Here is a 27,748-nt window from a genome sequence, read left to right as displayed (position 1 = left end):
ATAACCTATATTGAATTCTTGCCTTCTCAGTTGGGGGATGGTGTAGAGGAAGGGAGGGAATTTGGAACTCAAAGTTTTAAAAACGAATGTTAAGAATTGTTTTTACAAGTAACTGGAGAAAAATAAAATTCAAAATCAAAATAATAAATAAAATAAATGTTTATTGATTGATTGAATGACCTAAGAGGTTTAATGTACTTCTTCTATTTTCTTTTTCTCTCCAGTTGATAATTTTTTAAATGTATAATTCTGGAACTGATTTTTTATTTAAAAAATTATAAGTTTCTGATTATACATAAAAAGAAAGCTAAATAAACTCTGTAAAGCCCCTAGCTTTTTTCAGGGATTATCAAATCCTACCAGTAATTTCTATGCCCTGATGTTTGTTAGGCAGCTCAGTGGGGTAGTGGATAGTTCTAGATCTGGAGTCTGGAAATTCTGCAGTTTAAATCTTGCTTCAGACACTTAACTAACTACTCCTGAACAAGTTTACTTAACCTCTGTCAACCTCAGTTTTCAAATCTATGAAATGGTCAGTTTTTTCATCTATGAAATGGAGTAATAGCACCTAATTCCCAGAGTTGTTGTGGGGATCAAATGAGAAAACATATGTCAATCACTTTGCAGACTTTATTGTGCTATGTAAATACTAGGGTTTTTTTTTTTTTTTTGCTACAAGTCAGTCTTTATTTAATGCCTTGCTGTGGTGTGGGGATGATCCTCAGTTTTTGAAAGCACTACCAATAGAACCTACTTGTTCCTACCAAGCCAGAAAGGTTTCTGGCGCAAAGTCAAAAACAGACTGACTATGCCTGTCTTCCAAGGAACAACCCAGTTAAGATTTCAGACAGCCATCATTAGAGGGTTGGCTACCAGGTGATAAATCTCTTGGGTCACAAGAGTTGAACAGGAAACAAATCTAAAAGAAACAAAATGATGCTACTTTAGAAATGATGTCTGCACTTTAGATGTCTGCACTTGGTTATGCCCTGGGTCACTTTGTTCTGTGTAATGGAGTACGATAATTACAATGATTGTCGAAGCATGTGGACTAGTGGATCATAGAATGTGTAAGGAGGTTGGAGAATGGGTAGATTAATTAGGAGAGGTTTAGGACATTGCCTCATCACATGATACCAGATGCCAACAATTGCCCTGCCAGAGGCAGTGTTTCTTGGGGGATTCCCTCATTACAACCCCAGACTACTTGGTCTTTGTTGATGGGGCCATGGAGGTTCAAAATTGTGAGATTCTTAAAACTAAAATGTGTTGTTTCTTATTAGAACAAAGTTGTATTGACTTTGTATGCTTATTGTATAGATGATTTTATGAGGGCAGCTAGGTGGCTCAGTGGATAGTGCCAGGCCTAGAATCAGGAAGACTTGACTTAAAATCCAACCACAGAGGCTTACTAGCTGCATGACCTTGGACAAGTCACTTAATCACATTTGCCTCACTTTTCCCATCTGTAAAAAAAGAGCTAGAGAAGTAAATGGCAAACCATTCCACTATCTTTACCAAGAAAACCTTAGATGGGATCATGAAGAGATAAACACGACTGAACAAAAACTATAAAAGTATAAAAGTCACTCTTCCTCTTTATCTTTGTATTTGGAGGTATAAAAGTCATGTGGATGTCACTAAGTTCTCTCTCTCTTTCATTGTCCCCTGAAATCTCAAAGAAGGAGCTTGGTATAGTAGGAAAAGAATACTGGACATGGGGTCAAAAGACCTGGGCTTAAATACCAACCTTAAGACCTTTAATACTTTTTAATACCATATTTAACCTCTTTAATTTTGTCGAACCTCAGTTCATCTGTAAAATGAAACAACTGAATTAGAAAAGCTCTAAGTCCCCTCAAGTAGGTAGCCAGGCAGTACAGTGGATAGAGTGTGAAGCCTGTAGTCAGAAGTACCTGAGTTCACATCTGGCCTCAGATACTTACTAGCCATGTGACCCTGGGCAAGTCACTTACCCTCTGTCTTCTTCAGTTTCCTCATCTGTAAAATGGGTGTGATAATAGCACTTGCCTCCCAGAGTTGCTGTGAGGCTCAAATGAGATGATAATTATAAGGCACTTAGCAAGACACTAATCCAGGCACATGGTAAGTGCTATGTAAATGCTAGTTATTTATTGATGGATTCAAGACAGATGGTCTGAAGGAGCCCATAGAAAAGAAATTAAAATACTGATTATGAAAAGATAAGTGTGGGGAGCAAAGTCTCTTGGGATTTGGACAGATAGATAGGGCTATAGGGAACCTCGTCCAACGTCTTTGTTTTGTGGATGAGGAAACTGAGGCCAATTATTATTAATTTTTCAAGTTCTAGACTTATGACCAATCTTCCTACCAACTAACAATCCCTCTGTACCTAGGTGCAAAATCGTTGGACATGAAATCAAGATATGGCTTCAAATCCTGACTCTGCCACTTGTAATGTGACCGTAGAAGAGAATATGACCTGAGAAGAGAAGTGATTAGCCTGAAACCTTATGTCCTCAGAGAAGTAATCGGCCTCAGTCACATGGATTTTGCCCCCATCACTGTATTGAAATTGTACTATGTGAGGTAGCCAATAGCCTTCCAGCCAAATCCAAGGTCTTTAATTTCCTTCAATTTCCTGCTGCATTGGGCCACCCCGTGCTTCTCAAAACTCTCTTCTTCCCAGCCTCTGTCACATTACCTTAGTTTGTCTCCTACCTCTCTGATTGCTTTCTTTTTCCTGTTTCCCACTTGCACCTCTTCTTTCCGCTGCCCATCTTCGCATATTCCCCAAGACTATAATGTTGTCTTTGCTAGCAATTCTTTTCTTTCTGGACCGTCCACCTCCAAGAGCGAAAATCATCTTTCCTGAAGCCATTAAGGAGATGGGGAAGGGCACTGCCTGACAGAGGTAGAGGTCATATATGTTCAGTATCTTTGCTGGGAAAAACCCAGGACATAGTTTCGGTAGCTGAAAAAAATCCATCACATCGTGGTCAACTCTCTGGACTAGACTTAGTCTTTCTTGGATATAAACTGCAGAGTCAGTAACTAGACCTTTACTTGAAGCCTTTCTAGCTTAGCAGGACCTACTAGAGCTTAGGTTTCACTGGCTAAAGTCTTCAAGAAACAAAGATGGGCTCCACATTATGATGAGGTCACAGAGGACCAGGGTGGGTAAAGGGGAGCTTTAGTAGTCAGTGAACTAGCATTTGCTAAGTGCCTGCTGGAGAAGTAATATCTGTCAGAGTTTCCTGACAAATGGGCTGGGATAGTTTTTATTCTTTATTTTTTTTTGGAGGGGGCAAGGCAGGGCAATTGGGGTTAAGTGACTTGCCCAAGGTCACACAGCTAGTGTGTCAAGTGTCTGAGGCTGGATTTGAACTCAGGTCCTCCTGACTTCAGGGCCAGTGCTCTCTATTCACTGCACCACCTAGCTGCCCCTGTTTTTGTTCTTCAAAAGGTATTGAGGGACAGCTAGGTGGTAGAGTAGATAGAGCACTGGCCCTGGTGTCAGGAGGACCTGAGTTTGACTCTGGCCTCAAACACTAGCTGTGTGACCCTGGGCAAGTCATTTAGCCACGAATGCCTCAATAAAAAGGGAGGATATTGAATCCATCCTTGAGACTTAATTAGGTTGGAGGCTAAGGCTTTGATATAGCTTCCTGGTCCCTGAGGAGTACCTGCTACCTCTTAGACTTGACCAGTAGACCACGCTGGGCAACACAGAGGCAGAGAAGCTGTGTTCAAATGAGTCGAAGGAATATCCAAAGGGGTATATTATTTCCCTGTTGCAAATGCCATTCCCCTGCTATGGCTAGGAAAAATTTCTTTATTATGAGATCAACTGCAAGCGTCTCATTTTGTTCTGATCTCAAGCCTGCTGTACCATCTCTGCCTGAGCCAGCCTAGACCTAGTAATAGACCTTTCACACTTAATAAATAATCATTAACTTGAATTAGAACATTAGAACAGAGCATAATAATAAGGGAGTTGTTACTCCAATTTTGTGTTAATTAAAGTGAAGCACTGGAAAGACACTTAAAGACAAAAAAGAACATGGGCATACCTGGGGAGATTTTCTTACTTTTGCTTTATAGCTCCTACTCTGGAAATTTTTGACAGTGCTTACATGGTACCCTCCACTCCCAGAATAGCAAGACCAGTTTCCCACTGGCAGGCATATAATTTATATTACAAAGGAAAGTTGTGTTAAAAAAGGGAGATATTCAGTACAGATCCTAGAATAAATGACCATCAGTCATGGGATTTAGATGCAGAAGGGACAATCAAGGTCACCTAGTACAATCCCTTCATTTTGAAAATAAGGACAAGTGTGATGCAGAAGTGACTTTCCCAAAGCCACACAAGTAGGAAGTGGCAGGTCTAGAATTTGAACTTGGCTCCTCTGCCTCCTGTTGTTCTTTTCCCTGTATCATGTTGCTTCCTAAATAGGTATATAGATGCCCAGAATAATTTCGAGTATAGGTATGAGGTCTTCCCAGGAAGAAGCCATCTCCCCCACCCCCCATACACATACACAATAGTGCCTTGGCCTGTTGTTCTCTGTTGTTCAAAGGGCAAGGCACGGTCCCCCTTAACACTCTAACAGTTTCGTGGCTCCATAGCACACATTCCATGAGCTTTTCTAATGTGACCAGGTAATATCTACATAATCCTCTCGTCCTTTGATAGCATTTTCCAGTGAAAAAAAATGGTACAAGAAGGAAGGGTGCAGGATGAACAAATTTTCTGCCGCTTGTGGTTGCCCCGCAATCTCACCATTGGTCCATCTCTTCTTCCTACCTTGTTTAGTCTCTCTTGTTCTTACCCCTTCTCACTGCCATGCCATACATCATGGGGAAAGCACTTCATTCCCCCCACCATCATTATTCAAATGGGAAAGGCAGGAAGAAAGGGCCAGTATTTCAGCACTGACTACATAACTATAATCTTACCTGGATGTAGAAGTGTATCTTATCTGACCACTGAGATTTTTTTCAATCTGATGATGTTATAAAATCCAGTTATCTATTATCAGCATTCAGAGAGGGCAAACGCCTGTAAAGGGGGGAGTACATGATAAAATGACTACACATGGAAAGCTTTTGTGAGCTAGCCAAAGGAAAAAAAAATAACTTTAAGGAAGGACACTTAACTTTGCTACCACTAAGAGGAGCCCAGATTTTCTCATTTAATGCTTTGATTCACAGTTTCTTATTGTAAGGAAGTACCCTTGCCTTTGATGACCTCTGACTGGGGAGAGCAGTAACCAAAACATACAACAGTGTTTGCTACCAGGAAAGTGTTTTCGAAATATCTGTACTGTTTAAATAGCCAAGATAGTTTGTGAAAATCAAGAATAACTCCTCCAGTGGAAAGTAATGGAAAGAAACATTTTAAAAATAATTTTCTTGTTTTAATATTGTGTGAGTTTTGTAACAGAGGGCGGTTCCATATATAATTGATTTTCTAAATTAAATTAAAGCCATGTCACATTTGTTCTTTTAAGAGAGGTTGGAGAAAGTTAAGAATTGTAACTGACAACCAAATAATAGAGCTCCAACAGGTCAAAGATAATAGCTAACGTTTATAGAATACTTTGAGATTTGCAAGGTGCTTTCCAAATATTATTTCATTTGATCTTCACAGTAACCTTTGGAGGGATGCAAACAAAGGTTGAGTGACTTGTCAGAGTCACACAGGTAGTGTTTGAGATAGGATTTGAATTTAGATCTTCCTGACTCCAGGTCCTGTGCTCTATGTACACTGTACCACTTTCCTTCCTCAAAGAAGGAACTTAGTCAATTCTCAAACAGTTAATTCTCAAAGAGTTAGTTGTATAAATGGACAATTATCAACCTAGAGAGAAAAGCACAGATGAGGGAGTAAATCATGAGATGCCAACATACACAAGACCCAAAAAATGCCCCACCACTAACCCCTTTTGTGGGACCTCTCTCCTTGCTCATTGAGCTCACTACCTTTTCCAATACTATGTCTTAGGACAATGTTTTCTCTGCTATTCGTAGATGAAAAGTGTAGGCTTAGGGAATGTATTGTTTATGGGGTGTCATAGGGCTAGAAGAGACCCTAGTGATAGATTATCTCATGCAACCCCATTATTTTAGAAAGGAAGAACCTGAAATTCAGGGATATTGACTTGCTCCAAGGTTGCAAGAATAACAATGAGGCCTTTTGTCTATTTATGATGCTTTTACCAGGTTTGCAGAGCACTTTAACTCTGTGAACAAGAAGCACACCATTTTATAAAGGAAGGAAGTATTCCCCATAAATAAATAGGGAAACTGAGACCGAAGAACTGCCTAAGGTGACAGAGGCAGTAAATAGCAGAGCTTAGATTTGAACCCAGTTCTTGTGTCTCTCAATCCATATGTCCCTTCACAGGAAAGACGAAGCCTCAGGCCACAGACTGCTCTGGGTCTCCCCATAAATCCATATACATATGGTCATTACACATGTATGTACTCATATTCTTCCATTTTATTATGCATTTGTCAACTTCCATATGCCACAGAAGAAATGTCTCACCTTGATCATTATAGCCAAGGGACTGAAATGGGGGACAAGGTGAAGGCATGTTGAAAGGAAAATAAATCTTCCTCATCTGACCAGTATGAAAATGTAAAGAAGTTTTTAACTGATATATTTCTAGCAGTTCAAAAAAGTATTTTCTTACTCTCTTTCTCCCCTTCCCCTTTACAGCTGATGGTGTCTGTGTCTTTAAGTGCCTGGTCAATGGAGATACAGAGTGCTGTCGAGTTGGGAAAGAGTCTATCTTAATTACTTTGGGGTACAACAGTGCTTTGCTGTGGTTCCAGTCTCATTCTGGTAAGTGCTCTGGCCTGCTGATCACTATAAAGCCACCCCCACCCCCACACTTCCAGGAACAATCGTAGGAGAGTGGACCTTTTATCAACACCTGAACAAAGGTGTCATTTGTCACTCTGTTACAGAATCATTCAGGGAATGCTCTCCCAGGGAATGCTCTGGCCACTTTCAAAGGGAAAACTTGAGGAATGCTGAAAAGTAATAGGGGCAAAAGATATTAAACTGTAAGGGACTTAGAGTTCCCATGGCCCAACCTTCTCGTTTCACAAATGAGGAAACAGACCCAAAAGATGGAGGAAGTTGCCCAAGGCTAATAAGTTAATAAGAGGCAAAGTGGAGGACTTGAACTTGGGTTTTCTGATTCCAAATCCAGTGTTCTTTCTGCTGGATCATACTGCTGCCTCCAGTCTTCTTTGTCCCCTCCCCACCTCCAAATAAATTTTCCCCAATGGACTGAAATTTCTACCGTCACTGGACACTGGATTCAGGCTTCATTTCCTGAAGGCACCTATGAAAATGCAGCTGTTAGCTGAAAGGGAGGAGCATTTCACTTCCTAACTTCCCTGGACGCATTAAAATCATGTGCTGGAAGGTGACCTTAGAGACTGGTTACAGGATCACCAAATCACAGAGATAGAAGAGACCCCTAAGGCCAACCCAATCCTGAACAAAAAACTCCTAGAAAACATCCTCATCAAATGGTTATCCATCCTCATGACATGACCTTGAGACTTTTCTGTAGCCAAGCTTATTTCTGCTGGATGTTCCCCAGCTTTTCAATGATTTTGCTGTATAGCCACCCCTCATCTTGTCCAGGTGAAATTGACTTTTTGAACCTAAGTTTAAGACTTTATATGTATCCTGATTGAACTTAATCTTATTAAATTTACCCCAGTGTTCCAGCCAATCAGGATCTTTTTCAATCCTGACTCTATTATCCAAAGTGCTAGCTACTCTTACAGTTTGATGTCTGCAAATGATTTGTCTTTGACTTTAGCTAAGAGATTGATAAAAATGTTAATCAGCTGAGGTCCAGTAGATATACTCCTGTGGTACTCCTCTGTATAAACTCCTTTAGGAGTTGACATGGCACTATTAATGAATGACTGCTTCTTAGGTCCACTCATCCATTTCTGAACCAACCAGCTATCAGCCAATCCTGCATCCATACTGTATTGTGTAATTCACATCTCTCCTCCATTTTCATAAAGATAGCATGAAAGATTTTATCAAATGCTTTGGTAAAAACTGTGGAGAATTCTAGCATTCACTTTTCTGCTACAACCTCCTCTAGTTACAGATGAGGAAACTAAGACCCAAAGAAGTTTGGTGTCTTGCTTAAGTTCCCCTTGCTAGTCAGAAGTGGGATGAGAGATCTAGGCTGGAAGGGAGCAGAGATCATCTAGTCCAGTCTTCTCACTTTACAGATAAGGAAACTGAGCCCAGAGAAGCGAAGTTGTCCAGCGTCATAAAGATAGTAATGGGCAAAGCTAAGAATAAAAAGCACCTCAGCTTCTATGACCCAAGTTCAGAGCTCTTTCCATTGCCCCACACTGTCTCCTGGGAAAGAACTAAGACTAGTGTTCAAGACTCCTGCCTCTAGTTTGATCTTCTCTCCAGTATACCACACTACAAATAAAAATAACTCGCACTTCCACAGAGCTTCCACAAAGCATATTTTCTCACACACAAAAAATATTAGTGGGTAGTATTTTATTATCCCTGTTTTACTTGACTGCTGTTTGGGGTCAAGCTACTCGTAAGGGTCTGTGCTGGGATTTTAACCCAGGTCTTTGGACTCTTAAGTCCATTGCTATTTGTAAGGTGCCATGCTGGTCCTCTGTAGTGCATAAACTATATCACAGTGCATCAGTTTATCCTAGTAACTAGACCATCAAAAAGAAGGCATTGAGAGTATGAGAAACAGAATAGGAAAGTTCTGACAGGCAGACATGAAAGGCTCCAAGGGTTGAGGATGCAGGAAAGATGTAGGGAGTGATGGCCATGGTGGGCAAGGGAGAACAGGAGGGTATTAGAAGCCTGGAAGCATGTGGAATGGAAAAAGACAACTAGAAGGCAGTTAGTAAGGTATTCACTGGCATACTTAATGCTCCTAAGGGGTGTCTCTGCTAAATGCTTTCTGTCTACATAGCAGCCAAACTGTCAGAAACTCAGAAACATGGCTTATTCTGTCCATGTTATTGTAATGTCTGACTGGGTTGGAGGAGACACTGGATTTGGAGTTCAAGAAACAAAATTTGAATCCTTCTCTCTTATTCCTCCTCTTCCTTCTCTCTTCTCTCTCTCTCTCTCTCTCTCTCTCTCTCTCTCTCTCTCTCTCTCTCTCTCTCTCTCTCTCTCCCTCCCTCCCTCCCTCCCTCTCCCTCTCTCTACCTCTCTCTCTCAACCTCTCTTTCCATCCATCTTTCTATCTCTCCATCTCTCCCATCTCTCTCTCTTTACATCTCTCCCTCTCCCCCTTCACTCCCTCCTACCCTCCAACCCCTCTAAAAATGAAGAGAGGAAGGTGGTGATGAGTGACATTTAAATGATCTTTAGGGCTCATCAGAGGTAGAAATCTTATGAAAATTGAACTCATGGGAGTTCTGGAATGACTTGCTGCTGAACCTGTAGGTATAATTACAAACGAACATAATGTTAATTTTTTTCTCCCATTAGATAAATGCAGGTGATGGTGACTTTTACAGGTACATCATTTATTGAACTTTATCAGGTGTGGTCCATGGAGAGTAGTCCTGCTATATTTTCCTCACTGGAAAAGTCATGTAACTCTCTGTTTTCTAGCATAGAATAGAAAGATGTGGTGCAGTGGAAGGAGCACTGTCCCAGGAGTCAAAGGAACTGGGTTCAAATTCCCCTGGTAGCAATTACAGCATCGAATTAAGTGCTTTCGGGGTATATAAAAGGGTTTAAAATGTGATCTTTGACCTTGAGGCAAAACAGCCACATGTGAAAAATTAAGTAGCCATATGAGGCTCCACTAGACAAATAGCAAGTGAGTATTTTGGAAATATTATATAAACTGTGTTGATACAACACTAAACCTAAACTGATTAAAAATGACTCTCTCTTTGATAATTCTTAAGGCATATAACAGCAAACAAAACTCTCTGAACACAAAAGTTTCTTGATAAATGGGGATTGGTTGGCTTCAGCATATGTTTATACCTCAAGGTCATCAACTAAGTATGCCCATCAACTAAGATGCTGATTTCTGGCTAATAGAATCCCTCCCTTTACAGGGTTCTTTTTGTGATATTCTGCTCTTATTTTGCATAACACTAAGAGGTAATTGGTGACTAGGACATAATTGGATGCCATATATTCTTCAGCATTTAAAGTTTCTTGAGGAAGAAAAAAAACCATTCCCACCTCAAATAATGGGAATTTAGCTGCTATTTATATTGTTTATATATAGTGATTATATTAGTAACCAAAAACTTGCCCATGGTATTGGATCAACATAATTTATAGCTCTCACCACTAATAAAGTAAACTTTATTCTAAAAGGACCAGCATCTCTTCCATGACAATATATTTTGGTGATGATTTTCTTTTTGTTTTTAGACCAAAATTGAGTAGTAGTGTGGTGTGATGGATAGAGAGCAAACTTTATAGTCAGGAAGATTTGTATTAAAGTCCCACCTATGACAATATACCTTGCCATGTACTCAGGCAAATCGCTGTCAGTTCTCTAGGCACCTCTCTAAGATTATAAATTGGAAAGAAGGGGCATTGGCAGAGGGAATTTCCTTACCGAGAATATTTCCACACCGAGGCATTCTCTATCCCAATGAAATCATAGGTCTGGACCATATCCTTATGTTACAATTACTTCCCATTAACTCCTCCAAAGTTTTCTTTCTTTAAAGAATAAAAGTTTTATATGATAGTCAAACAAAACCATCCAATCCAGCAAGTGCAGGATCAGTTGACCAAGCAGGAATTGTTCGATGCCTCTATAGCCCCTCACCTATCTGCCAGGAAGAATATTTTAACATCATTCTTCTGGAGCCAATGTTGGTCATTTAATTCAAATTCTATTGTCTGTTAATATTATCTTCATTTGCATTTGCATTATTGTAGTCATTGTGTGTATTGTCCTCCTGGTTCTGTGTTCTTAACTCTATGTAAGTTAACGTACCTTCCTGTGTTTCAGAGACCTCCTCTTTCTTCATTACTTGTGGCATGACATTCTGTAACATTCACATATCATAATTTGTTCAGTCATTCCCAAATGTACCATGATAAGACAACATTTAAACAGAGAACTCAGCAAGATATTAAAATCAGGATTTGTAGAGGTTTTACTAAAGATGATGTTCCTTGCTCAAGCTTGCCCAGGAATATAGATGTGCTCCATTCAACCTGATTATCCCCTTTGGTTCTGAGGAAGGAAGAGATAGCACCCTTCAATTTGTCCCTAAATTCTCTTCTCCACTGAAAATGAAGATTTGTGATGTAACTTTAAAATTTTCTAAGATGGCTGACTGGGTGAGGATGGGGAAGGGCCATACTGGCCATCATCCAAGCCAGAGAATTGCTCTAATTCCCATCCATGCTTCTAAAAGAGTGTGTAAGGAGCTTTGGTGTCTATTTTTAATAAATTGTTGAGAACCTTTTACTTAAGAGGTCCTTATTCTGAAAATAATAATTCTTTTTCCTTCTGGAATAGCCAGTCATTTATTTACAGAACAATTATTTGCAGTATATTACAATACATAAAATGGAATAGTTATTTTCAGTCACCAGAATTTATTGAACTTTCACCCACTTTGTACTGATCCCTGGACTGAGGTGAGGGATGGGGAAGGAAGGACATGTGGTATTCAGTTATTTAGCCTAATCTAATAGGCTACTCATGGATGTTGTGAACAATCTTAACATGGTCTCAGATTATGCATGTCACTGTTTGGAGGATAGAGTACATTATTTTTCTGCTTCTCTATTGTATCCTTCAGTCACTTCAGTAATTCTCTGCATTTATACATTCATTTTCCATCTAAAAGTTCAAAATGGTTTCTGTATTAAAAGTGTCTTCTTTTAACAGATTGTACCAAGGGCACCCTTGAATTCTGGAAATTTATAAGTAAAATTATTTTTTCTCAGAAAGAAAAAATAAAGCTCTAGAGAATGAAGGACAAATTAATACCACAATTGTAGAGCAGAGCAGAAGGGTTTTCTTTGAATTTGACACATTCACCAAACCAGGAGATATAAACAGATAACTTAGAAAAGAAATGCATATTGAGATGAAATGCTATAAACTTAATATAATGTTCACAGTTGAAGAAAAACTAAAAGAAGCAAGAACATTCAAACCCTGAAGAGAATTTCTTGTACTATCTCACTCTCTCAGATGGTTAATCCTTGTGCCAAAAAACTTTTCAATGTCAGTTGTTTATTTTGTCAAGGCCTGTCAACTTTGGACTGCCAGGGTCCCTTGTTCTCTGGGAACATTAGGAAAGGACTCTTGCAGAATTCCTGATTTTGATGCTATAGCCTTCTGTTCTATCTGTATTCCCAGGCCTTGTCTTACAGTTCCCTCCCTTAATAGTTGTGAGAAGCAAATTCCCACTCACCTTGGCTTAGCTCAGGGTTTATTAACTTGGTGTTTGCAAATAGATAGATAAATAGATATATGTTTACATATATACACACATATTTTATTACTATTTCAATATACTTAGTTTCCTTTGTAAGCCTATATGTTATTTTATTCAATTAAAAAACTTATTCTGAGAAGGGACCCAGAGGATTTACCAGACTGCCAAAGGGGTCCATGAACAGAAAAACGTTACTAAACACCTGGTTAGAGACCACGGTTATCCATTTAATTTTTTTTCACCAAAGGATGGGATGTGATAAGTAGAGTGATGTGATTTGAACAATGCAATAGGAAGATAACTATGGCTAGAAGTGCATAGGATAGATTGGATATTAGAGAAACTTGATAGTGGAAAACTGGATAGGAGGCTATTGTAATAATAATCCAAGTGGGAGGGGGCAGAGCCAAGATTGTGCTGTGAAAGGAAGGAACTACTGGAGCTCTCTCACAAATTCTGTCAGATACATCTAAAAAAGTGAATCTGAGCAGATTTGAGAGAGTTAAAAGCCACCAGTAGACTGAAATGGGCAGGAGCTCCAGGCACACAGAACAGCACCAGACCAAACCAACCGGGAACAACAGAGGAATCCAGCCAGCGCATGGGTCTTGGAGAGTGCTGGGTGAGCAAAACACCAGAGCAGGAATAGGCCCAGGGTGGAAGTACCAGCTACAGCCACAGTGGAGCCCCAGACCTCTCAGCCCAGGATGGGAGTCTGTCAGAGCGCAGAGCTTGTGGCTGTGAGAGCAGCTAGCCCGGAGGCCTCCAACCCAGAGCCTAAAGGTTTGAAACTTGCCTTCTTGAACTTCCAGGAGCCATGATGTGCAGGTAAAATGGCTCTTATCTTTCCCTTGAATAAACCAAGAGAATAATAACTCAGGAGAAACAGAGGAGCCAGAAGGGGGGCTTCAGCAGCACGAGAAGTGGGGGAGAGGGCCCTTCTTGTGGTGGCAGAAGGAGACTAGTGCAGGAAGAGAGGTGTCTCAGCAGCCCTCACCTCAGCAGAACGAGAGTAACTAAGCTCCAAGGGGTGGAGCTAACAAACATCAATGCCAGGACCCCAGACATGGCTTTGCACAACCAGGGAAAGTGAAAGACACCAGCACAGATAAGAGCAGAGACCACCCATGCTGTAGAACAGTCCTGGGGAACAGGAGATTCCCAGCAGCCAGACCACCCCTCCCCCACACCTCACGAAACCAGAGGCCATAGCACACAAAGATAGATCCCAACACAAGAAACTTGGGACAGAGCCCCCTGAGCCTCAGAAGCAGAGATCCACTTTAGAAACCAGGAGGGAAAAAAACACCATGAAAAAGAACAGTAAGAAGCTTTCAAAGACCATTGATTCGTATTATGGAGACAGGGAAGATCAAAATACCAACTCAGAAGAGGGCAGCATGGATACTACATCCACATCTGAAACCTCAAAAGGGAAAGTGAACTGGTCTCCAGACCAAAAAGCATTCCTGGAAGAACTCAAGGATGACTTTAAAAACCAAATTAGGGAGGTAAAAGAAAAAATGCAAAAAAAATTCATGGAGGGAAACAAATCTTTAAAAAGTAAAATCAGTGAATTGGTTAAGGAGAATCAGAATATGAATGGAGAAAATGTCTCATTGAAACGTAAAATTAACGAAATGGAAAAGGAGATAGAGAAGATAAAGGAAGAAAACAAAACATTAAATATTAGAATTGGGCAAGTAGAAGCTAATGACTCTATGAGACATTAAGAATCAATCAAACAAAATCTAAAGAATGAAAAAATAGAAGAAAACGTGAACTATCTGATTGGAAAAAGAACTGACCTGGAAAATAGATCCAGGAGAGACAATCTAAGAATTATTGGTCTACCTGAAAGCTATGATGAAAAAAAGAGCCTGGACAGTATCTCCTATGAAATCCTTAAGGAAAATTGCCAAGAGGTCCAATCCACCAATCACCCCCTGAAGGAGACCACAAATTGAAAACTCCAAGAAATATTATAGCCAAATTCTAGAACTACCAGGTAAAAGAGAAAATACTGCAAGCAGCTAGAAAGAAACAATTCAGATATCATGGAACTAAAGTCAGCATCACACAGGATCTTTCAGCTTCTACATTAAAAGAAACGAGGAACTAGAATATGATATTCCGAAAGGCAAAGGAGCTCAGACTACAACCGAGGATCAACTACCCAGCAAAATTGAGCATAATTTTCCAGGCAAGGAGATGGACATTCAGTGAAATAAGGGAATTGCCAGACCTTCCTGATGAAAAGGCCAGAACTCAATGGAAAATTTGATCTCCAAATATAAAACTCAAGAGAGACATAAAAAGGTAAATGGGGGGGAAACCCCTAGTTAATAAGGCTAATTAGTTACATCCTTATATAGGATTATTTTGTTTTATATATGTTTTATATATGTCAATCTTGAGAATAGTATACTTATTATGACAATTGAAAGGGATATTCATAGACTGTGGGTATCAATATAAAATAACTGATAATAATGATAAAAAAATACAGTTAAGAGATGTAAAGGGATGGTTCTGGGAGAAGAGGTAAGGAGGTAATAGAAAAGGGTAAATTACATCACATGAAGAGGCACAAAAACATATTGTAGTAGAAGGAAAAAAGGGAGGGAGAAGAGCAGTATTTGAGCTTTGCTCTCATTGGATTTGGTTCAAGAAGGGAATAATATACCCTGATAAGTATAGAAATCTAACTTGTCCTACAGGCAGTTGGAGGGGAAAGGGGAAAAAAGGGAGGGGGATGGTCAGAAGGGAGGGAAGAAGTAGCAAGGGAAAAACGGTAAGATAATGGAGGAGAATCAAGAGGGAGGGTTAACTGAGGAAGGTGGTGGTCAAAAGCAAAACTCTTTTGAGGAATGGAAGGGGAAAGGGAGAAATAAAAACATAAATGGGGGGAAATAGGATGGAGAAAAAGACACAGATAGTAATCATAACTGTGAGTGTGAATGGGACAAACTCTCCCATAAAACAGAAGAGGATAGCAGAATGGATTAAAAACCGTAATCCTACAATATGCTATATACAAGAAATACATTTGAAACAGGGGGATACCCACAGGGCAAAGGTAAAAGGCTGGAGTAGAATATATTATGCTTCAGTTAAAGTAAAAAAAGCAGGAGTAGCAATCCTAATCTCAGACAAAGCAAAAGTAAAGATAGATCTAATTAAAAGAGATAGGGACACTACATCCTGCGAAAAGGCACCATAAACAATGAAGCAACATCATTATTTAACATATATGCACCAAGTGGTATAGCATGCAGATTCTTAGAGGAGAGGATAAGGGAGTTACAGGATGAAATAGACAGCAAAACTATAATAACAGGGGACCTCAACCTCCCCCTCTCTGAACTTGATAAATCTAACTTCAAAATGAACAAGAAAGAAGTTAAGGAGGTGAATAGAATTTTAGAAAAGGCATTAATGATAGACCTCTGGAGAAAACTGAATGGGGATAAAAAGAAATATACTTTTTCTCAGCAGGACATGGCACATATTGAAAAATTGACCGTGTGTTAGGGCATAAAAACCTCACAATCCAGTGCAGAAAGGCAAAAGTAGTCAAAGCATCCTTTTCAGATCATGATGCAATAAAAATTATTTGTAATAAAGAACCATGGAAAAATAAGCTAAAAATTAATTGGAAACTAAATAATCTAATTCTAAAGAATGAGTGGGCCAAAGAACAAATCATAGAGAATTAATAATTTCATTCAAGAAAACGACAATAATGAGACAACATACCAAAACTTATGGGATGCAGCAAAAGTAGTTCTTAGGGGAATTTTTATGTTTCTAAATGTTTACATGAATAAAATAGAGAAAAAGGAGATTAATGAATTGGGCATGCAACTGAAAAAGCTAGAAAAAGAACAAATTGGAAATCCCCAATTAAATACCAAATTAGAAATAGTGAAAATCAAAGGAGAGATTAATAAAATTGAAATCAAGAAAACTACTAAATTAATAAGTAAAACCAAGAGCGGTTCTATGAAAAAACCAATAAAATTGATAAACCTTTGGTCAATTTGATTAAAAAAAAGAAAGAAGAAAATCAGATTGCCAGTATCAAAAATGAAAAGAGTGAATTCACCTCCAATAAAGAAGAAATTAAAACAATAATTAGGAATTATTTTGCCCAATTGTATGCCCATAAATTTGACAACCTTAGGGATATGGATGAATATTTACAAAAATATGAATTGCCCAGGTTAACAGAAGAGGAAATACAATTCCTAAATAACCCCATCTCAGAAAAAGAAATTGAGCAAGCCATCAATGAACTCCCTAGGAAAAAATCTCCAGGGCCGGATGGTTTTACATGTGAATTTTACAAACATTTAAAGAACAACTAATTCCAATACTGTGTAGACAATTTGGGAAAATAGGTGAAGGAGACCTACCAAATTCTTTTTATGACACAAATGTGGTACTGATACACAAACCAGGAAAAGTCAAAATAGAGAAAGAAAATTATAGACCAATTTCCCTAATGAATATTGATGCAAATTTTTAAATAAAATATTAGCAAAAAGATTGCAGCAACTTATCACGAGAATAATACACTACAACCGGGTAGGAGTTATTCCAGGAATGCAAGGCTGGTTCAACATTAGGAAAACTATCAGCATAATTAATCATATCAACAACAAAACTAGCAGAAACTATATGATCATCTCAATAGATGTAGAAAAAGCCTTTGACAAAACACAACAACGATTCCAATTAAAAACACTAGGAAGCATAGAAATAAATGGAGTCTTCCTTAAAATTATAAATAGCATCTACCTAAAAGCATCAGCAAGCATTATTTGTAATGGAGTTAAGCTAGATGCATTCCCAATAAGATTGGGGTGAAACAAGGATGTCCACTATCACCCCTATTATTCAATTTGGTACTAGAAACGTTAGCTGTAGCAATAAGAGAAGAAAAAGAAATTGAAGGAATTAGAATAGGCAAAGAAGAAACTAAATTATCACTTTTTGCAGATGATATGATGATTTACTTAGAGAATCAAGTAAAAAATTACTTGAAATAATAAACAACTTTAGCAAAGTTGCAGGATATAAAATAAACCTACATAAATCCTTGGCATTCCTATACATTACTAACAAAGCCCAACAGCAAGAGATAGAAAGAGAAATTCTATTTAAGTTACTGTAGACACTATAAAATATTTGGGAGTCTACCTGCCAAGACAAACCCAGGGCCTATATGAACATAATTACAAAACACTTTTAACAGAAATAAAGTCAGATCTAAATAAATGGAAAAATATCAGTTGCTCATGGTTAGGCTGAGCTAATATAATAAAAATGACAATTTTACCTAAATTTATTTATTCAGTGCCATACCAATCAAACTACCAAAAAATTATTTTACAGAGCTGGATAAAATAATAACAAAATTCATCTGGAAGAACAAGAGATCTAGAATATCTAGGGAATTAATGAAAAGAAATGCTAGGGAAGGTAGCCTAGCCATGCCAGATATGAAACTGTACTATAAAGCAGCAGTCATCAAAACTACCTGGTACTGGCTAAGAAACAGAGTCATGAATCAGTGGAATAGGTTAGGTACACAAGACGCAGTAGTCAACGACTATAGCAATCTACTCTTTGATAAATCCAAGGCATCCAGCTTCTGGTCTAAGAATTCACTATTTCGCAAAAACTGCTGGGAAAATTGGAAAACGGTAGGGCAGAAACTGGGCATAGACTAATATCTTACACCATATAAACAAAATAAAGTCAAAATGGGTTCATGATTTAGGAGTAAAGGCTGATACTATAAGCAATTTGGGAGAGCAAAGAGTAGTTTACCTGTCAGTTTTATTGGAAAGGGAAGAATTCGTGACCCAACAAGAGCTAGAGAGCATTACAAAAGACAAAAAAGATAATTTTGATTATGTTAAACTGAAATGTTTTGTGTATAAAAAAGCCAATGCAACAAAGATTAGGGAAGCAGAAAATTGGGAGAAAATCTTTACAGCTAGTGTCTCTGATAAAGGCCGCATCTCTAAAACGTACAGGAACTGAGCCAAATTTATAGGAATACAAGTCATTCCCCAATTGAGAAATGGTCAAATGATATGAACAGGCAGTTTTTAGAGGAAGAAATTAAAGATATCTATAGGCATATGAAAAAATGCTCGAAATCACTACTGATTAGAGAAATGCAAATCAAAACAACTTTTAGATGCCACATCTCTCCTGTCAGATTGGCTAAAATGACAAAACAGGAAAATGATAAATGCTGGAAAGAATGTGGGGAAATTTGAACATTGTTACATTGCTGGTGGAGTTGTGAACTGATCCAGCCATTCTGGAGAGCAATTTGGAACTATGTCCAAAGGGCTACAAAAATATTCATACCCTATGACCCAGCAATACCACTGCTAGGGTTGTATCCCAAAGAGATCACACAAGTGGGAAAAGGACCTGTATGTACAAAAATATTTACAGCAGCTCTTTTTGTAGTAGCAAAGAATTGGAAATCAAAGGGATGCCCATCAATTGGGGAATGGCTGAACAAGTTGTGGTGTATGAATGTGATGGAATGCTATTGTGCTATAAGAAATGGGGAAGATGTGGACTTCATAATAACCTGGAAAAACCTACACGATATAATGCTGAGTGAGCGGAGCAGAACTAGAACATTATACACAACCACAGATATATGGATTCTGTGATGACTAACCTTGATAGACTTTGCTTTTCCCCACAACACAAGGTTTAAAGACACCTCCAAAGGACTCATGATGGAGAGAGCTAGCTACCTCCAGAGAAAGAACTATGGAGTCTGAAGGCAGATTGAGGCAAACTATTTGCTCTCCTTTTTTTCTTCTTCTTTTTTTTTCTCTTTTCTTTTTGTTTTTGGTTTTGTTTTTGTTTGTTTTTTTTTGTTTTGTTTTGTTTCTTCTGTCTCATGATTCACTCCATTAGTCATAATTTTTCTTTACAACTTGACTGTTGTGTAAATAAGTTCGATGTGAAGTTATATGTAGAAGATATATCAGATTCCATGCAATCTTGGGGAGGGAGGGGGGAGGGTGGAAGAAAATCTGGAACTCAAAATCATGTGGAACTGAGTGTTGTAAACTAAAAATAAAAAATCTTAATAAAAAAAGAGCAGAGATAATCAGCAAGAAGTGGGACACTAGTCTTGGATTTAAAGACTTTTAACACCTTAGTGGCAGCCAGGTAGTGGATAGAGTGCCAGGCCTAGAGTCAGGAGAACCTGAGTTCAGATCTGGCCTCACACGCACTAGCTGTATGACCCTGGCCAAGTCACTTAACCCCACTTGCCTCAGTTTCTTTATTTATGAGCTAGAGAAGGAAATGGCATACCATTCCAGTATCTTTGCCAAGAAAACCCCAAATGAGGTCCTGAGGAGTCAGACATAATTGGACATCTTTTAGGACGTTGCTTCTTTCATCCAATGTGGTAGCTATCTCCCTAGTTTTGTACCTTCTACATAGTTATAAGGATGCCATCTATACTGTAATACAAATCTTTGATAATCCTTTGCAAACCTATGACTGTTCCTCCTAAGCAACATTTCATCTCCTGTACCCTCTCCTTTGGATTCCTTCATGCATGGAACACTCTCTCTTCTTTTCCCTGCCTCTTGGAAATCCCACCTCCCTTCAAGAGTTTCCTCAATTGTTACCTCCTATATGACACCTTTCTTGATGGCTTCCTCAGGTCATTAATATAAGCCCCAAAGATTACCTTGTATATACTTTATATATATTTCACACTTAGTTACCCACATATATTTACATGATTTTTCCTCCTAGTAAAGGATAAGCTTTTTGAAGGAAGGAAACATTTCATTTTTTTGTATTTGTATCCAGTGCCTAGCACAATGTCTGATATGAAATAAATGCAATCAATGCTTAATAATCCACGTGGGAGATAAAAAAGAGCCTGAAATACAGTGGTAGCAGTGGGGAGTGGAAAAGAAAGGATGGATTGATTTAAGAGACATTATGTGGTAGAATTGGGAAAATATGATGACTAATTCTGTGTTGTGGGGTTAAGGAAGAGGGAGGTGTCAAAGAAACTCAAAGGTTTTGAGCCTGCATTATTATAAATATTTTATTGTCATTAATAGAAACAGGAAAGTTGGAGAAAGAGATAGGTTTTGTGGGGAAGATCAGTTTGGTTTGATGCATACTGAACTTGGAGTGAAACATCTGAGAACTGTCCAACCGTGAAATGTAGTGTCAGAAACTTGGGAAAGAAATCATCTGGCAATTTAGTGATTGTTGAAGCCATGGGAATTGATGAAATCACTGAGAGGTTGTGAGAGAGAAGACCAAGGATGGAGCCTTAGGAAATAAATACATTTAGGGAACCAGAATGAAGAAGAGTTAGTGGAGATAGAGAAAAAGCCGTAGAGAGGTAGGAAGACCAACAAAATGTGATGTCATGGAGTCCTAGAATGAGTCTTCCAAATGGAAGCAATGGCCACAGTATCAGAAAGGTCAAGTATGATGAGAACTTTAAAATAGACTACTCCTTTTCATGTGAAAGGTCTCTTAAGTGAAGGTCTCTTTAGGTTTAGAGAGAACTAGGGGTATATGTGTGTGTGTGTGTGTGTGTGTGTGTGTGTGTGTGTGTGTGAGAAGGAGGAGGAGGAGGAGGCAATTGAAGATGTAAGAGAGGATAATTAGCACAAGGTCCAGAAGGAGATGGTAAGGAATGACAAAAAGGACACAAGTGAAAGAATTACTTTGTCAAGGACAGATAGAAAGGAAGGAAAGAAGAGAACACAGTTGAAAACAGAGGTCTTAGGCAGCTCATTTTCAGTTCAGTATGTGTCTTGGAGGGTTGGTGAAGGATAGGCATCAAGAGCTAAGGAAAGGTAGCTATAAATATAAAAGTAGGTTAATGATAGGATGGAGTCCCACTATACCAAAGGGGCAGAGGACCTTGATTACTGTTGGTCTGAGCTGATTGGATAGTTCCCACTTTAGTTGCCACCTCTCAGGCATATGCGTGAACTACTTACTTGAATGGAATTTTCACACCAGATTATGAGATGTGGACTAGTTTCCTGGTGGGCAAAGATGCATCTTGAAATTTGAGGCTGTTCTTTTTTATTTAGAAGTAATTAAAGAACTGTCAAATACCCCACCATTGACATAGATACCTGTATATGTATGACATACACACACATTGCTAACTAGAAGAGTATAGACTATCTACTCATGCTCAGCTCAGACCTCTTCCTTTATGAGATCTTCCCTGATACCTCTTCAAACTCTTACCTCATGGTGCCTTCCATCCTAAATTACCTTGAGTTTATTTCCTATTTGTGTATTTATCTTGTCTTCTTTGATAGAATGTAAGCCCCTTGAGAGTAGAAATTTTTATTTTTGTCTTTGTATACCCAGGACCTGGCACAGTGTTTGTCCATACTACTCATTTAATAAATACTGACTGTTTAATTGATGGCACCACTGAGAAGGCAAACAGTGTTAATTGTGTCTCTAAGTTTACCTTGGCCGAGAGGAAATGTGTAGTTGTAATAATCAGCTCATTAGAATTAGGACCTTACAGATCAAGTCCAAGCCTATTATCCTCAAAATCAGAATCAGTTTAATTTGTTCTGATAAAAAACATAAATATATCTCATACAAGCTTTTGAGGAATAGGGTGGAGGGTGGAAGAGTATGAAACAGAAGAAACAATAACAGATTCCTAAAAGGTAAGATGTATAGTGTAAAAGAAAAAAATCTCTGCTACCAAAATGTGGTTTTTTAAGTAAGCCCTTTTCCTTCATTCACCAAATGGGAAAACTAGTATGGAAATCCAACCTTAACAAATCCTCATTCGGAAGGCAAGAAGAGGTATTCTGGGCAGCCCTGGAGAGTAATAGGAAGAGTACTTCTAGGTCTGGTGTAAGCATACCTGTGTTCTGAACCCAACTCAGCCACTTACTATTTGTGTTATCAGAGGAAAGTCACTAGACTTCTCTGGACCTCAGGTTCCCCTTACATAAATTGAGGGCATTGGACTGACTGTGTGATCTTGCAAGGTTCCCTTCCTCTCTAGATCGTATTATCCAAACAGTGCTTTGCCCAGTGCCTGGCACACAGTAAGTGTTTATTAGATGCTTGTTGACTAACTCCAGGACTCTTTCTGCTTAGCATTTGTGAGTTATGAGATTTTTTTTCCTCCTCTGCTCTCGATCTGTTAAGTTCACATGTAATATGACTAAATCTGTTTTCCATTGCGTATATTTACTTATCCTAACTTGGAAAGGTTTGAGCAGAAATGAGAACTCTAAAGCCTCTATATTTGAAAAGTGCCTGTTCTGAATCATTTTTAAGAGGAAAAAGTCATGCCTCACTGATAAGCAGGCTGTCCTGTGCTTTCCGGCTTCTAGTATTTATGGCACTACATCAGATACTGCAGCACCTGTGTCGTGCTGACCATGTGTGTGCAATCTCTGAAAAGCAAGGCATTGATGGGAAAGTAATAGAAAGGGCCACTGGCTTTTCTTTAGGAAACAAAAGATCATTTATTTATAATGGGATCACCAGCAGATAGGCCATGTGTGGTAGGTATGGACAAGAGGGGAGCCACTCCTCTGAAATACCTCATATAACACAGAGTGGGCGTGGCAGGGGAATGAAGTAGTCTCATGAATGTGACCTGAGATTCTCATCGTCTTGATTTTAGAATATTTGGCTAATGGCTCCTGGGATAGGGACTATCAGGAGTGCAGAGAAGGAGAAAGAGATGGAGAGGTGCTAGAGGTATCTGTTAGCATACAACATGACAGCAGGGACTATCTCTTACCTAAACTATGTATCTTGCTCAGGGCTTGACACAATGTTGTACACATAATAAGCATTTGATAAATGTTGCATGAGTGAGTAAATGAATAAAGGAATAGATTGAGCCCCGTGTCAGCAAAACTGTGTCTTTTAGATTGGGTTAAATGAAAATGAAAGTAGCATGTTTCATAAAATTTTATCTGTATTAGACCCTGGGATGGTCCGTATGATTTGAACCAGAAATTGCAATGTTAGATGTATACTCCAAGGAGAACAACAACAGAAAGGCCTTACATGCCACAAGATGTTTTTAAAAGCAAAGAATTGGAAACAAATCGATGTCCATCACTTGGAAACTGCCTGCATAACATAAATGTAATGGAATGTTATGGTGCCATAAGAAATGATGAATTTGAAAAAAAAAACAGAGAAGTAAGGGAAATCTCATGTGAACTGTTGCAGAGTGAAGAAAGCACAAGAAAAAATTATACACAATTCCTGCAGCAATGTAAATGGAAAGGAAAAAATACTGAAACTGAACAATTGATAACATATAATGACTAAGCCTGGTCTTGAAGAAGAAAGAAGAAAATGTACCTTCCCTTCCTCACTTCTTTGCAGATGTGGGGGCCTACAGATATGAAATAGCACTTATATTGTCAGACTCAGTTGTTATATTTGTTTGGTTTGCTGAACGGCTTTTTATAGTCTTCATTCTTCATTATAAGCAATGATTTCTGGGTTTGGGAAAGATAAAGCTGGAAATTAAGCAATACAAAAGAAAAAACTATTAATATTTTTGAGAGGGAATCTAGAATGTTTGGAAGAAACCAGACTACTTAGAGAAATTCATTTTTACATTCTTCTAACTTGAATCTATACTTGATAATTAACACAGAAAAATATTTTGGCTTTAAAGAAAAGTTTCTTCCATCTTATTCTTTAATTACAGTATTGGAATAAATAATGGGAAAAAAACCTCATGGTCCTTTCCATGATTATATCATCTTTCTGTTTTATTTTTCTTGAATACTCTTCAGATCTTTGAGTTAAATCAAGAGTTGACCAGGGTAAGATCGTATCTCATTTGGTGGGTATCCAGGTGTTTAGGGTATCTTAAACAATTACGCTCATGTCCAGTTGAGATAAGTGAGAAGTAAGCCCCCCTTGGGGGATAAAGAATTCTTGAGAGTCATCGTGATGGACATTAACCCGAGTCAGAATCAAGACAGTGGTTGGAAGTTTGCTGCTGGCATCATAATGTCACTCTGCTGGTAAAAATTCTTTAGTGACTTCTTGTTACCTTGGAAGAAGAGTTCAGACTTCTCAGTTTAGCATTCAAAGACTTTCACAATTCTATACCAGCCAAGCATTCAAGACTTCCCGTTGATTTATCCCTTTCATATACCCAGTGCTCTAACTAAACTGAACTACCCCCATGTGCTTGCTTGTCTCAGACCTTGCTCATGCTCTTCTTGATGCTGAATTCGTACTTCTCTTTAAAACCCCAATTCAAATATCACCTTCTTTATAAAGTCTTCCCACCTAATTGGTAATTCCTTTCTCCTTGGATCTCACATGTTACTTGTTTTGTAACTCTAATGTGTTAAAAAAAAATTAAGTTTCAGTGATGGTTTTTGTTTTCTATGCCATAACCACTTCTTAATACATTTTCCTTTCCCATAAATCTCTCTCTTACAATAAGGAAAAAACAAGTAAAACCAATGAAAAAATTATTGAATTGCAACATTCTGTACCTATGATCCCCTACTTCTCACCAAGAGTCTTATCATCTGTCTTTGCAATTGATTGCAATTAATATGAGTTTGGTCACTTTTTAGTAGTCATTGTGTATATTATTCTGGTTCTGAGAACCCAGTGTTAGATCACACAAATATCATGTTTCTCTAAATTCTTCATATTCGTCATTTCCTAAATTACAATCATAGTCCATTACATTCATATGGTATAATTTGTCCACCCATTTCTCAATCAGTGCATATGCATTTTATTCCCTATCTAATGAAATTTTTATATATTATATAACATGTTGCAGTTAAGGTTTTCTGTTTTCTATCCCTCCTAGACTGCAAGATCCTCAAGCCCAGACACTATGTCTCAACTAAACTTTACACCTACCCATGGAGGTACTTTAAAAATGTTTGTTGATTGAGCTACTTACTCATCATATTTTATAGTCTTTTTTGTTCTCATCATAGGTATGATTGATTGCTTCAAATGATTTTTAGCAAAATCTGTGAATTTAAAAAGAAATACAGCATGCTCCAAACATTATCTTCTCTGAATGCAAGTTCTTTTTTTTTAAATTTTGAGTTCCAAATTCTCTCTTTCCCTCTGGTCCCTCTCCAACCCATTGAGAAGGTAAGCAATACCATATCAATTATCCATTTGAAATCATGTAAAACATATTTCCATATTAGCCATTTTACAACAAAAAAGCAAGAAAAATTTAAAAAGTAAAAAATTATACTTCAATTTTCAGTCAGAGTTCATCTGTTCTCTCTCTGAATGTTGGATAGTATTTTTCCACATGAATCCTTCAGAATTGTCTTGGATCATTGTATTGATTAGAGTAGCTAAATTTTTCACAGTTAATTCACAGTTCACAGTTCACATTCACAATTAGTCATTGTTACAATATTGCTGTTACTGTATACAATGACCTCCTGATTCTGCTCTTTTCACTCTGCATCAATTCATATAGGTCTTCCCAGGTTTTGCTGAAATCATCCCTTTCATCATATCTTATAGCATAATATTATTCCATCACAATCCTATGTCACCAACTTATTCAGCCTTCTGAATGTAAGTTCACGATCAATGGAGCTGTTGTTTTAATAAAACCACTGTTTTTGACTAGCAATCATAATTTTGCTTTGCTTTTATGTTAATTAGGATTTGGGGTATTTTTCTTCTGCTAATAGTGGAAAATAAGGAATGTGGGAAATATGCTGGGAATCCTAGGAAACCCGTTATTTGGATATGTTGATGCACCTGTTAGCTTCAGGTATATCTTCTACCAATGTAGATCACAGTCTCTCTATTTCTTCCTGTCCTAAATAATTCTGGGCTTTATCCCTCTATGAGGCCTCAAATGAGATGATATGTGTGGAGCAATTTGCAAACCTTAAGTGTCAGCTATGATTTTTATTATAAAGATTCTGTTCAATATGCCATAGGGTTTCCCCTAGTTATTACTTCAAGGGTGCATACATACAAAGCCTTCAGCCTGGCCATTTGTTGTCTCCCATCGTTTCTCCATGACTATCTTCCTCCTTTTCCCGTTGTATGTGTCCTTGATAATGTATTTTGTGCCACTTCTTGCATTTCAGTCACTGTTGATAAAATGATCCAGTCTGCTTACACCCACGATGCATATTTCCATTGCCCTTAGGGTCACCTGCAAATGTGATATTTCTGAGATGGTGATGTTTTATAATTCACAGAAATGCAGGATCACTGGAGGAATGCTAGTATTAAAAAGATGGCCTTTTGTTCATTGGAATCACTGAAACCATCAAGCCAAATCACCTCTCTACCCTGAATTATCTCATATAATGGGGAGGAGGGGTGATAAATAATCCCCAAGTCCCTTCCAGTTCTAATGATTTCTTATCTGTGATTTGTATCATCAGTAACCCAATGTTCCAATAATAAATAATTCCTACATTTTTGTGTATTTACTATATTTCAACCTGACTCATTTTATTCATTTAACAATCCAGTGGAATAATCACCGTAGTTTCTGGAACAGGGGAGGACAATGTCCTGAAAAACCTTTCATAGGTAGTCTTACCCAACAACATGGATTAAGGTTAGGCACCTCATGCAGTTAAGGGGCTGAATCCATAGGACTTATCACTACTCAGATCCACTGTTAGATGCCTACTGTATGCTGAGCAGCACAGGACCTGATCACAGGCCAGATGAGGCATCTGAGAGAAACAATGTGTCCCCAGTACTTAGCACAACGATGCTTGGCACATAGTAGGCATTGACTAAAAATTTATTGACTGTCTGACATGAAGCCCTTTTCCTAAGGTGGAGCAATCAAAGCCACCTGCAGCAGCTCTGAGAAGAATTAGGGGAAACTCAGAACTTTCCTCTGATATTCTCTCCCCCCTCCACTCCCTCCTCCACTACTATCATGTGACACCTGGGACTCTGTCAACAAAATGGGCTGGGCTAACCAGGATGCAATAGCATCAAAGGTAGTGTGAAGTCAGCTTCAATATCTAATTTGCCCCCTGTCCAGGGGTATCTTTCATAAATTCTGAGGATCCTTATCCCAATGCCTGTTCTCACAAGTGAATTTGGTCCCTGGGAAAGGCTCTATCTCCTCCTCAGGGCTCTAAGTGTGTTCTTGAGGGGTGGGATGACTCTTCAATGCTATCAGCTTGAGACTCCATTCTGGTGTGTCCTCCCCACCAGTAATTAGTATGACCTACAGCGT

The 27,748-nt window shown here is 38.4% G+C and overlaps 1 protein-coding gene across 1 annotated transcript in view; it reads left to right on the top strand.

The window, feature by feature from the left end:
* Positions 1-27,748, top strand: part of LOC118831371 (histone-arginine methyltransferase CARM1-like) — a 263,918-nt gene that overhangs the window by 102,279 nt on the left and 133,891 nt on the right. Inside the window, exon 2 of the mRNA XM_036738690.1 lies at positions 6,713-6,838. Within this exon, the coding sequence (XP_036594585.1) occupies positions 6,713-6,838 (126 nt within the window). The remainder of the gene's footprint in view (positions 1-6,712; positions 6,839-27,748) is intronic.

This window comes from Trichosurus vulpecula, chromosome 9, assembly GCF_011100635.1.
Source record: "Trichosurus vulpecula isolate mTriVul1 chromosome 9, mTriVul1.pri, whole genome shotgun sequence".
Taxonomy (NCBI): domain Eukaryota; kingdom Metazoa; phylum Chordata; class Mammalia; order Diprotodontia; family Phalangeridae; genus Trichosurus; species Trichosurus vulpecula.
This window is presented reverse-complemented; position numbering and strand designations above follow the sequence as displayed.